Genomic DNA, 12774 nt, shown 5'->3' with positions numbered 1-12774 from the left:
AAAAACCATCCCTGCCGGAATAATGGCTGGCAGGCTGTGTTGGAATTTTGAGAAAGCAATATACTTTCTGCCTTAGACTGGGGTTTGGGTTGGGGTGGGTGGGGGGAATTATCTTTCTGGAAATTGGAATATCTTTTAGTCTGCTCTACGAAATTATCTAAGTGGGACAGTCATACAGCTGAGCTCACGTAGCTCTGAAACCTTTCCAGATAGCCACCAGGACTGTGTCCCAAGCCGAACGCTGCCGCTATCGCACTGTCAGCAGTGTGTGAGTGAGGAGATACAGTGAGGTGGCTGAGGACAGTGGGAACTTGGAGAGTTTGTTTTCCGTTTTTGAGACAGTCTCACTATGTGCCCCTGGCTGACTTGGGACTTTAAACCAGGTTGCCCTCAAATGTACAGAGAGATACCTGTCTCTGCCTCCAACATTATAAAAGGTGTGTGTCACTACACCTAGACAGCGGAGTTTGAATATTGGCTTTGTTTTACTTCTTAGCTATTTTATGCTGGTCAGTTTATTTGACTTCTGCATTATTTAGCATTTTCTTCAGTAACAGAACCAATACAATGACTATACATGAAAGGGGCTTATTATTCGCCTAGCTATATGATGTGCTCTAGGTAGTCCCACGTGGCTACCTTGACACTGGAGAGGCTTAGAGTCAGGTAGCTGCTCTGTCCAGAAGGCTGGGTGCCTTGGGCGTCCCCATCTGTCACTGAAGGTCTGGAGTTATTCCTAGAGCACTAGTCTTTGGTTTTCCTTGGAAGTCTGAAGAAGCTGGACTCTGCGAGGCATGGTGGTGGTGGCAGAAACCGCAGCAGTGCTGCAGGTAGGGTAGATGAACTTGCCAGCACAGTGTGAAGCAGGCAGGCTGGAAGCAAGAGCTTCTTTCTTCTCCACAGGTCTTTTTATCTGACCTGCTATCAGAAGCTGCTGCCACACTTTGGGCGGGTCTTCCCCCAGCTCCTGAACTGATAAGAAAGTCCCCAGGAGGCACACCTTGCATCTTGTCTGTTAATTGACTCTAGATCCCCTCTCACTGATAGCTAACCATCGCAGCTTCTGTGCTTTTGCTGTTGGGTACTGTTCTGGGGACTGAGTGAATTGGGGCCTGTGAAGGCAGTTACATCCATCTGCACCTCGTACATGGCCAGTGTTAGTAAGAGAAGATGGTGACAGCAGCAAGTGAGGCAGCTAGCCACGGGGACAAGCTGGGCAGCCACAGGCTGGGCCTCGTGTACTGCGGCTGTGTTTAATTTTGAACCAGTTTTAATTACAGGAGTAATTGTGTAAATCGGTGATATATGTACTTTAGCAAAGAAAAGAATGTTATGTTGGCAGTTTTAAAATATAGGGTTGGAGAGAAGACTCAGAGGGTCCTTGCCATTGCAGATGAAACCCCGAAACCACAGAAGGCTGGGTGCCTCAGCTCACCTGTGATCGCAGGCAGCTTGTGCGTCAGCTACCCTAGTGCACACACTGCAAAGAAAGAAGAGGGCCTGCCTCAAGCGAGGTGCCGGCACCTCTGTGTGGGTGCAGCACACACACACACCCAAGTGCACACACACATTCTCTCTCTCTGTCTCTGTCTCTCTCTCCCCCCCCCCCAATGTTTTATAGGGAAATTCATGGAAACCTAGGCATTATATTAGCAATGTTGTAACTATGCTAAATATAAAGACAGTGGGGAAGCCAACAACTTGACTTCCACACACACCCAGTCCCACCCCTGTGTTTTTACTGTGTGTGCTGTGAGCTGAGTTGAGATTTCCTTTAAAGGTTTTCTTTCTTGGCACTGTCACTTAAAAACTGTCACGTTATTTTATTTTATTTTAAAGGGGTTTTAACTTTTGTTTTCTTCAAGTAACTTGAAAAAGAATAATTTCATTGTTAAGTTTATGAACTAGTACTTTTTTTTCTGAAGTCCCAAGATATTGTAAGACTAAAAGAAAAAGAGTCTGAAAAGTGGTGTCACATTAAGTAAAGCGTGCCCAGTGGTGTGCCTTATAGCGTCACTTTGGAGAGAGAATTTGTTGGAAGCTAAACCTTTTCTGCATCCTGGTTTTCTTTTCAATTCAGCAGTTGAGACAGTAGTAAAAACTAAAGCCAGTAAGGCAAAGTATAGGCTAGTAGGACCCAAAACATTAAGCTGCAAACTGTTGCATGAGACTCATAAACCTGTGGGAACGAAAGGGGCCGGAGACTCAAGTGTCCTGTGGGGGACGATGAGGGCCGGTTCTCAGGCGTACTTATTAAGTCCTAGAATTGGATTTTTATTTTGAACAGATTTTCATGATCCAGGTTTCTGTTGTAGCTGCATGCCAGCTGTAGCACATGGCTTTGTGGCAGTGGATAATTCGGGAATTATTTAGCTTTGGTTAGAGTGGAGAATAAATTAAAGAAATGAGTTAAGCAGTCTTTAAAAACTTCTGACCCAGCTGGAAATCTCTCTATATATTATTGTTTATGTTAGTGTAAAAAATGTGTCTTACCATTTTTTTTTTTTAGTGAAATTCTGGGTGGTAAAGTTTAGCAATTAAAATCGTAAACTGTTACTCCAGGTATGTATTCCTTGAATTGTGAAGGTTTGCCTTGTGCTTACAGCTCAAGCTAATAATTACTGCTGTGACTTGAGAATAGCATCACCAAATCGGGGTGTTAAATAGAATTGTCATACATTCATTAATCAAAGTAATTAAATTAGAGTTACTAACAAATAGAATGCTGCTTTTAATAATATGAATTAAGTTTTCATGCACACTTAACTTACTTGGGCCTTTTCTTCCAGTTCACCCAGTACCTACCCCAGTAGCCCTTCCCACGCCAGCCCTATCTCCAAGCTTGATAGCTGATCTTGAAGGTCTAAACTTGTCAACTTCTTCATCAGTCATCAACGTAAGTGATTTCCATGTAACACCTATGTCCATATGATACAAATAATCTTTCTAATGAAAAAATAAAATAATTGCTAGGAATTTTCAGTTTTCAGTAATATCTTTTCTAACAAAAGTTAGATTCAATAAGTTTATAACAATTTTTAACTTTAGCCAACCTTTATCTTCTTGTCTTCTGCTTTCTAGTTACATCTTATTATCATGTGTATATTTTTTCCACTCTCTTATGTGTGTAATATACAGGGCTTCTTTGACACTTTAAGGTAGTGTATATATGATCATGTGCCTCTTACTAATAAGGATATGAAGTGTGATGCATACACAAACTAGTATCAGAAGTTATCCATCATACACACACACACACACACAGAAAGAGGGAGGGAGGGAGAGAGAGAGAGGGGGGGGGGAGAGAGAGAGAGAGAGAGAGAGAGAGAGAGAGAGAGAGACTGGGCTCAAAGACTGTCCCTACACAAAGTAAACTTTCTGCACAGTGGATGGAGGCAGAGAATAAAAGTTGATTACTGTGTATATTAGCCCATAATCCTCTGCTCTCACCACATGGCTACTAAATTTCACTATTATTTTCATTTTAAAAGCCCAGGATTGAATTTCTCTTTGTGTTATCTTCACAGATTTATTTATATATTTTGGTATCTTTAAAATAAATCAGCATTATTTGGAGATATGACTTTAAGGAAGTGAGAATTCTGCCTATCATAAAACGGATCAAAACAGTCACTGTCTAAAATGCAATTTTCCTGTAAATATTTCTTGTGTTGTGCCCGCCCACCCTTTGTTTTGAATCAGCATGTTGGCCAGGACATCCAGCCTATTGCTGTGCTGACCCGTTGAGATAGGCCAGTCTGTAAGCTTCCCGTGAGCATATAGCTGGGAATTGCTGTTGTATAGTCAGTGGACAGGGAGCTGCAGACTACATCCTGCTGATCTGGGCTCTCCAGGAAATGTGGAGCGGCTTCTCTCCGAAGAGGAGAAGCAAATCAGAGTGCAAATGCTGGGTTAGAAGTGGGCCCACCATGCCTAACCTTTTCTAATTTTAAAAAATGGGAGAACTGCACAAAACCATTCTGACTCAGTAGAGGAGTTAGGAGAGTCAGTGCTTACACGGGGCGGGTGGGGGCTCAGGGGCTGCTCTTGTTCCCTCTTGAGGGGGGGTTCTTGTGTGCATGTGTTCCATTTAGGGGAAAACCACCAAATGGCTGTGCACAGAAAACATGCTTTTCTATGTGTGTGTTATGCTTTAGTAAACCAGGTTTTAAGTAGACAGATGGTAAAAATGGCTTATAAATTTAAAACGAAGTGCAGATGGTAATGGATGGATGGAAAAGTGTAATAGTCATATTAATGAATAAATGTAAATTTAAAGGGCCATTTTGCTTGGCCTTAGCAATCCAATGTCTGCTGCTGAGGGTCCAGTGAACTGGGCGTTCTGGGACCAGTGCATTCATGGCACCATTACGTTTGTTCTTCTAGATGTCATGCTTGCTCATGACAGAATCATCAAAATACGCTTGCTTCCACTCAGTGAACCTACTCTTGGAAAACAATAAGAAATGCAGAGGTTTATATGCATGTTCGTAAACCTCCTTGTCTAATAACAGGATAATTGATGGTTATATAAAATATAGCAAAATTACTTAAGAACAATTTTTTTTTCTGTTTTTTTCGTTTTTTTCAAGACAGGGTTTCTCTGTATAGCCCTGGCTGTCCTGGAACTCACTCTGTAGATCAGGCTGACTTTGAATTCAGAATCTGCGTGCCTCCACCTCCCAAGTGCTGGGATTAAAGGCGTGAGCCACCACCGCCCGACAAGAATAATTTTATAAACTATAAAATATGTTCAAGTGTGAATATCTCAGTTTTGCAAAATTACACAATGACATTTGTAAAATAGGAAAAGTAAAAGACTATAAAACTTGCCTTTTCTGAATTATAGGATTATGGATTTTTTGTTTTGTGTATTTGTTTATATTTTAATTTAATCAAGCTGTAATCACATATATTGTACAGAACAGTACTTTTAAAGCAAATACAGAGAAGGCATTTATGAATGACTGGGATATTTCCAGTACCGCTCACATCAGTCTGTCTGTCTGTCTGTCTGACCACACCACAGTTAGTTAGTTGACTATAACTGAGGCTGTCATTTGGTGGCTTGGTTCTCGAATGGGGATGGTAGGATAGATGTCATTGTTTGTTTTTAACTGTAATGTTCAGAGTACACGTAAATCTAAAAGTCAGCTGTGAAGCAGTAAAATCAGTTGCAGTGGGATGATTTAAAATAGGTTTGTTAAAATAAATAGATGAAACCTTTCTTTAGTATACCTATGGCTTTGTTATTCATAGCTGTTTTATAAAATTTATTCCAATAGATTGTTTCTTTGTGTCTGATGGGTTTTGTTTCTTGTAATTAACCAAAAAACATGCACAAAAATCCAAAGAACAATTTCACACCAAAAGATTTTCTAAAGAAAAATTTTATGCAGACCTGGGTATGCTGGTTAAATGGGATGCTGAGGCAGAAAGATCACAAAATCAAGGCTAGCCTGGACCACACGGTGAGGAGGAGGGGGAGGAGGGGGACTTTCCCGTTACTGCCTTCTGAATTCTGTATGTCAAACAGGAGGGTGCTTTCAGTAATGCCAAATAGACATCATTGTGAGCCCAGGGCTCTGTTTGCAGTCTGACAGATGATAGGACACGTAGTGCTTGTTCAGCTTGGGCCTGGCCCGGAGACAGCTCCTAAGGAAAACATGTGGTAGATCTTGGTTATACCCTTTTAGTGACAACTGTTTAATCTAATGGGTGTGTTTGCTTGATTACTGCTAAATAATCAAGTTTACCTCAGGTCCTGACAACACAGATGGAGTAGTAGGTTTTTGCATATTTGTCCTCTTGTGGGAATGAAAAAAATGAAAAAGATTGTTTTGTCTGTAAGAAAAATGTGATGAAAAAATTATTGCTTGTAGAATTGTAAAGTGAAAATGATTTAGATGGCTTTGTATGTGTGGGTCACATCATTTTATTATAAAGACAACAGATAAAGTTATCCCTCTAGGGTAGGAAGAAGACTCAGTCAATGAAGTGTTTGCCTGGCAAGTGTAAAGACCTAGGTTGGCATCTCCACATCTCACATAAAAGCTAAGCCCAGCACCAGAGAGGCAGAGACAAGATGTCCCATGGAGAAGACGGCAGAGCCAACCTCCTTCCTCTTCATGCACATATCTGCACACAAGCACACACGTACACACCACACAGTTTCTTTAAAAAGCCATTTTAGAGAATTTCTACTTTATCTTATCAGTGATGTCACCATGAACATGACTCATTCATTGCAGTTTTTGTTTCTTCTCAACATTTTAATGTTCATTAATTTAGTCACCTGGTAGTTAAGGTTGTGTTTCTATGAAATCGCCTTTTCTGGGTTGTAAAGTTTCCAGGCAGGCCGCCACATTGCAGCGCCCATAATGGCTGTACAGTGCCCGTGTTTCTCTAGCACCTGACCACAAGCCAGAAAGAAGCTCATGCAGAAAGACTGGCTGGTGTGCGAAGTGGAGAGTATGAGCCACGGGGCCTGATTTCCACCCACTTCTGGGCTGCTTGTCATTGTGTCTTAGATGTATAAACTTGGAATTTGAGCCTTACAGTATGGGTATCTATGGATGTTTTATGAAAATTAAGTAAAATAACAGCCTTAAACAATGTTTGGTTAGATCCTAAAATATGGCTTTCTGTCCCTGGAAGATTGTATGCTTGATGTTTTGTGGACAGGCAATAAGGACCCAGTGTAGAGGTTTATCAGAACTTAAGGGCTGGAGGAAGAACTTGGCAGAGATATTTGGGGCAGGTCTGAGAGCTGCCGGCCTTCCTTAGTGAGCACTAAGGGCAGATTTGGCTCACTGTCTACTTCTTGTCCTCCAACTCAAAGTTGGATAACACACACCAAACTGGGAGAACCAGGACACTGGACCCTGCAGCTAGGCCCAGTGGCTCTGCAGGCTCTCTTGAGTAGCCCCGCCCCACCTCCTCATCCCCGCCCCCAGCCCCAGGCAGCATAACAGAATTTCATCTCAGAAACCAAAAGGAAAGGAAAAGGAAAAAATGAGTCAGTGAAACAAAAAGAAGGCCTCAGGAAGTGCTCTGAACATCAGCATGGGGCTATTACTAGAGGAAAGCAGTTTCTGTTTCCTCAGGCTTAAAGTCACTGAAGACTAATTCTAAAAATTTGTTGTGGAAGTATAGCTCTTTTTCTGTCTCAAAAATTCAAACAGCAAATAGCCAATTGGCTTTACAGTGTTTGGATCTGCTCAGTAGTTTTTTGCTTCTAAACTTAGAGAAGAAAAAGATTAGTATAGCCATTAACTTATGAAGAAAGTTTTATAAGTATATTCCTAAGGAAACAGACGGAGCAGTTCCAAGAACATTCCTTAAAGGAATCAGCAGAGCTGATGGGTATGTGCTTGCTAATTTGTTAAAATGGTATTTTTGGAATTGGCCAGAATCAGGGTACAATGGGCACGGTCCTTCTGCAGTGTCCTGACCTGGCCTAAAACCATTTCCCTCAGGTTTAGTAATTCATTAAAACTTACAGATATTGGTCGGGTTAAGGTATTATTTCAGCCAGAGTGAATCACATAATATGGCTTCAACACCCTGGGTGACACTGTTGAGCAGAGAAGTTCGCTGAGCTCCAGTGTTCCAGAGCTCTTGCTGAGGCTCCTTGTGTGGAGGTGCTTGAATTGCTACTGTGCTTCATCTACAGCCCTCCCTGCTTCCTAAAGGTCAAGTTCTGCGACGTGCCCCAAAGCTTAAAGTCATCATCTCGTCTTGTCATTTGGGCTAGATCATCTCCATCCTGGACTATCTCTTAGTGTAAGCTGTTAGGTGCCTTCCGTGACTCAGGGCAGCGGTGGGCAGCGGTGGGCAGCGGTGGACCCAGGGGCCGCATGTAGCAGTTCCTGGCATAACTAAGGTGATCTCAGCATTCAGAGGTGGCCTCTCAGAAGCTGATGTTTCCTGGGATGCAGTGGGAGGTCAAGACCTTGTCACCCTAGTTTTGTTAGCTCCGGTATTTATTCAGGCTATAGAGTCTTAAGTGTGAGCAGAGTAGGTCAGACTCCTGCTGTCACTGTGTCTGTGGTGGTGTGTGAAAAAGAAGCCTTGTCCAAATCACGTGCTTCCAAGTCTAGCGGAGTCTTGCCCATAGATGTTCTGTAGCTGTGACTGCCGTCATCTGCTATTTTCTCATATTCTAAACAATATTGACATTGCCTGAGCCTTACACCCCTGCTGTGCTGTCAGCCCTTAACACGGCTTTAAATTGACATGTCTGAACGATTTGTGTTCTCAAACAAACAATGGAAGGCTGCTTTTTTGCAACCTTGTCTTCATTTGCCTTCTTCAAATGTGGGCCCTTATTTCATCCTCCTATGATGCTATGGTGCAGATAGTGGCAGTGCCAGCGTCCAACCAGACTCCGCATCGCACCTGTGGTCTAAGGCTCTGTTCGCTCCTCCCCAAGGACTGACACTGGACAGGATGAATAAAGAAACCACAGGTAACACTTGGATTTGAGCAAGCAAAGTCGGTTCCAGGGACCCGTCCCATTCACACACAAAAAGGGCTTCTAAAGTTAGTTTTTGACATTAGTTGTGGCAAGAAATAGAGACATTTCGCCTCCAGATAGGCTTATGCTTATTGCTTTAGGAAAATGGCATCTAACGAGAGTAGCAGTCTCTGTGATGAAGGGTGAGGTCTTGACCGTGCTCCATTATAGAAACTTAACTCGGAAACAGAGAAGAGCCTCCATCAGACTTGCTTTAGTATGGATTTTAAGAAAGAGCGAGCCGTGAGTGAGGGGAAGGATCGGGTTCACGCCCCTGAAATCTGTTGAAGCAGCCTTTGGAGTTCCTGGATAACTGTGTGTGATAATGAGGCCTGTGATCGAAGCTGCTTTAGGACTTCAGTATCCAGAGTCGAGTTTTGATCTTAGAGATTCTCATTTTTCCTTCCCTCCTCCCCTCCATTTCCTGTTCCCTCTCTCTCTGTTGGCTATGAACATGTGTACGGCAGACTTCCTGCAGGTTGCTCTCTAGGAGCAGACAGATGGTTGTGGGAGGCATCCTGAGTGACTGTGTTTAGTGCATGGCATACCATACACTGTACTAGTAGTAGTAGTAACCCTACACAGTACATACTACTACACAGTAGTATGCAGTGTCATTGCTGAAGAGGATCGCTTGTCTGTGACAAGTTTGCTTTCTGATATGGTAGAAGCATTCTCAAAAGTACATTCAAACTTTGTTTTAAAAGTGAAGGTATATTTTGGCTCCAAGCAAAGAGACAGGTCCAGCTAAGATCAAAATCCTTTGAGTTTAGAAGAGAAATTACGAGTCAAATTTTAAAATAATTTTGTCATTTTAAATTTGGGGGAAACCCTTTATTTGTTCTGATGAAAATGTCAGTAGTCATGGAACTGTGGTAAAAATAATGAAAAATCACTGGCCTGGGTCTGCTTAAATTGAAAACATTTTTTAATTAAAGTTTGACAGTACTTTGTGCTTCCCTGGCCCAGCCACGTCCTGTCTTGTTCTTTTATTCAGTTCTCCTCTTGGTGAGAACTGCTTTAATTTTGAAATTAAACTTGAAGTTATTCCATCCTGTAGCTTGAAGCTTTCCCCCTGTTCTGCTTAGAGGCCCCATTGTTACCAGAGGCCATTCTGTTCTTTTTCTAGATTGTAAAGGGGATGCTTTTTTAAAAAGGAAAAGATTATAAATGATTTTTGAGTAGCAGCTATCTTTGTAAAATCTTTTAATTGATTTAAACATACATACCAATTTAAGACTTTTTTTCTAAAAATAATTACATTGTTAGGGTAAAGGTCAGAGTTCAACTTATGGGAGTTGGTTAGTTGCGAGTAATCTGTTTGGGTCATCAGACCAGCTGTACATGCCTTTGCTCCCTGAGCATATTACACACACACACATACACACACACACACACACACACACACACGAGAGAGAGAGAGAGAGAGAGAGAGAGAGAGAGAGAGAGAGAGACAGACAGACAGACAGACAGACAGACAAAGACAGACAGAGAGACCAGGTTAATACTTAAGTGGGGCAAGACTTAAGTGTGACAGTAGAGCTCTTCCAGTGATAGTCCCCTGAGATGCTCATTGCAGTTACTAGTGAACACAGCACAGGGCACACACAGTGCAAAGACTGGATGGAGGACTGGCAGTACGGAAAGCTGTAGGCCTTTCTCCTTCTGTCTTCTGTGTGCATCTCTCCTTGCTTGGCTGTAGGTCATCATTGCCAAGGCTGAGACCAGTCACTGCTCAGCTATTGTTGCTTTCTTAAGATTATGATTTTGTCTTTATTCATTATACTGCATGCACAATTGTAGGAAATAGGAGGTACTTTAAAATGTGATTTGTTCTTAGGAGATTTTCCTTTCTGGTAGATTTATTCTCTGTTCTCAAAACCAACAGCACTTTGTGTAGCTGTCAGCTGTAACCCTTCAGGTCTTACTGCTTCCATTGAATTTTGTCATTTGCAGTAAAGAAGTCTTATTCTCCTAGCTTTTAATATCATTGGTCACTCTGCATTTCTCAGTTACTTATTAAATACTTGTGTATCAGTTAGATTAACTTCTGTTACCATTGTTCTCTTTAAAAGCATGCAGAATTTGTTTCCTAACACATGAAAGGCAAGATAAATAAATAGATAGAGAAATAAATAAATAAACGAATAAATCTTATTTAATAGTTTTAAATCTTTGAACGTGAAAGCCTAAAAAATATTATTATGACATTCATAAAGACTTTGTTTCCTTTCCAAGGAAGATAAAATGAATTCAACTATATGTACAATTCCCAACTAACACTACAAAATTAATTTATTACCAGAGACAAGAGAGCATGAAGTAAAAATAGATAAGTACGGTATATGACCTTAATAGCGAAGAAAAGTAAAAACCACTTATCTTGGAATAGATCAGACACACTGTTATTCAAACCATTCAGGAATGTAATTACATACATCTTTTATAAGCCTATCTATCAGTCAGGGCTATTTCTCTAAGTTTGCAGCTGCTTTACATTACTGGATTTATAAATACCTCTCCAGAATGTAAAAGTAGCACTGAAGTCCTGCATCGAACCGCGGCTCCGAGAAACACGCGCTCCAGACGGGTGTGTGGAGACGGTTGGAGCAAGAGTGCCAAGGAGAGTGCATGCGCAGTATGCATCCTTCCTTGCAGGGGTGTACAATGGCCAAGGGGATGTGAACACAAAGGGATGGTTGGAGGGGAAGTGGAGGAAGGGGGGCTTGGTTTCAGGTATGAAACATAGTATTTAAGGGTTCCTTTGGACTTTTTTCTTAGAAGAGATACAAACCAACTTTATTCATAAAATTATGTCCAAATTTGTTTTTAAGTAACTCAGAAGTAAAATGAAGTATTGGATTAGACAGATGGCAACACATGTGGTAATATCGTCTCCCTCTCTGCTGTGGTGAGGGGTCCAACTCAGGTCTCATGCATGTAAACCTGCAAACTCTCCATGCTAAGTGGACATAACTCTGAGCCTTAGCCAGGAGTATCTCGTTTATTAATTAGCCTCTCTGTTCTGCCTTCATTTGAAATTTTCCCTAATAAGTTTTTAAATATGTAAATCCACATGACATTTGATAAAATTATCATAGTCAGTGTTCAGATAAACTCAGAGCCTGTCTGTGGGTTATGGAGCTTTAAGAACTGTTCCTCAGACAGTTGTACCATTAAATAAAGACACTTCCAGTGACTTCACCAAACGTCATATAAAGGAAGCTTGCCTGAGGCCCTAGAAGGTGGGACAGAGGCTGTGCCATGACCTCTTTGTCCCCGGATGTGCTTAACCCAGAAGGTCGCCATCAGGCATGTTTGAAGTCATGCACTTTTTCCTTGCCACCTTCCTGCTTCCTAGGGCTCGTTCCTGCTGATGTCACTTTACAGAGCCCTTCCCTCAGTGTCACAGCGTCACTGAGTGAGGGATTCCCTCCAGAACTTGTCTAGACAATAGGAGAACTCTGCCCTGCAAGGCCGCTCAGCAGAAGCACTAGCCACCATGCCTGGCGGGCTAGGTTCAGTCCCCAGAACTCACACAGGGGAAGGGAGAGCCAGCTCCCGCAGTTTGCTTTTCCATCTACATGCATGTGTCATAGCATGTTCATATGAATGCAAGACACACAGGCAAAATAAAAAAATGTCAAATTTTAAAGAAAATAGTACCTGTTGACATATTTTTTTTGTAACTTAACATGTGCTGTCTCGGACTGTAAGAGACAGTCTGTGGAGAGTGAGTGACAGCTGGAGCTTGTTTGACTGAATGCACCTTTGTGTGCCCCATGCTCTGCAGTCCTCCCATGCTCTGCAGTCCTCCCGTGCTCTGCAGTCCTCCCGTGCTCTGCACTCCTCACATGTTCTGCAGTCCTCACATGTTCTGCAGTCCTCACGTGCTCTGCAGTCCTCCCATGCTCTGCCGTCCTCCCATGTTCTGCAGTCCTCACATGTTCTGCAGATCTCACATGTTCTACAGTCCTCACATGTTCTGCAGATCTCACATGCTCTGCAGTCCTCACATGTTCTGCAGATCTCACATGTTCTACACTCCTCACATGTTCTGCAGATCTCACATGTTCTACAGTTCTCACATGTTCTGCAGATCTCACATGTTCTACAGTCCTCACATGTTCTGCAGATCTCACATGTTCTACAGTCCTCACATGTTCTGCAGACCTCACATGCTCTGCAGTCCTCACATGTTCTGCAGATCTCACATGTTCTACAGTCCTCACATGTTCTACAGTCCTCACATGTTC

General features: G+C 42.2%; 1 protein-coding gene across 1 annotated transcript in view; it reads left to right on the top strand.

Moving 5' to 3' along the window:
- Ap3b1 (adaptor related protein complex 3 subunit beta 1) overlaps nucleotides 1-12774 on the top strand; it is a 200642-nt gene that overhangs the window by 132671 nt on the left and 55197 nt on the right. The window contains exon 22 of the mRNA XM_052159389.1: nucleotides 2790-2896. Coding sequence (XP_052015349.1) covers nucleotides 2790-2896 — 107 coding nt within the window. The remainder of the gene's footprint in view (nucleotides 1-2789; nucleotides 2897-12774) is intronic.

This window comes from Apodemus sylvaticus, chromosome 16, assembly GCF_947179515.1.
Source record: "Apodemus sylvaticus chromosome 16, mApoSyl1.1, whole genome shotgun sequence".
NCBI classification, from domain to species: domain Eukaryota; kingdom Metazoa; phylum Chordata; class Mammalia; order Rodentia; family Muridae; genus Apodemus; species Apodemus sylvaticus.
The sequence above is the reverse complement of the archived record's forward strand: the minus strand, read 5'-3'. Positions and strand labels throughout refer to the sequence as shown.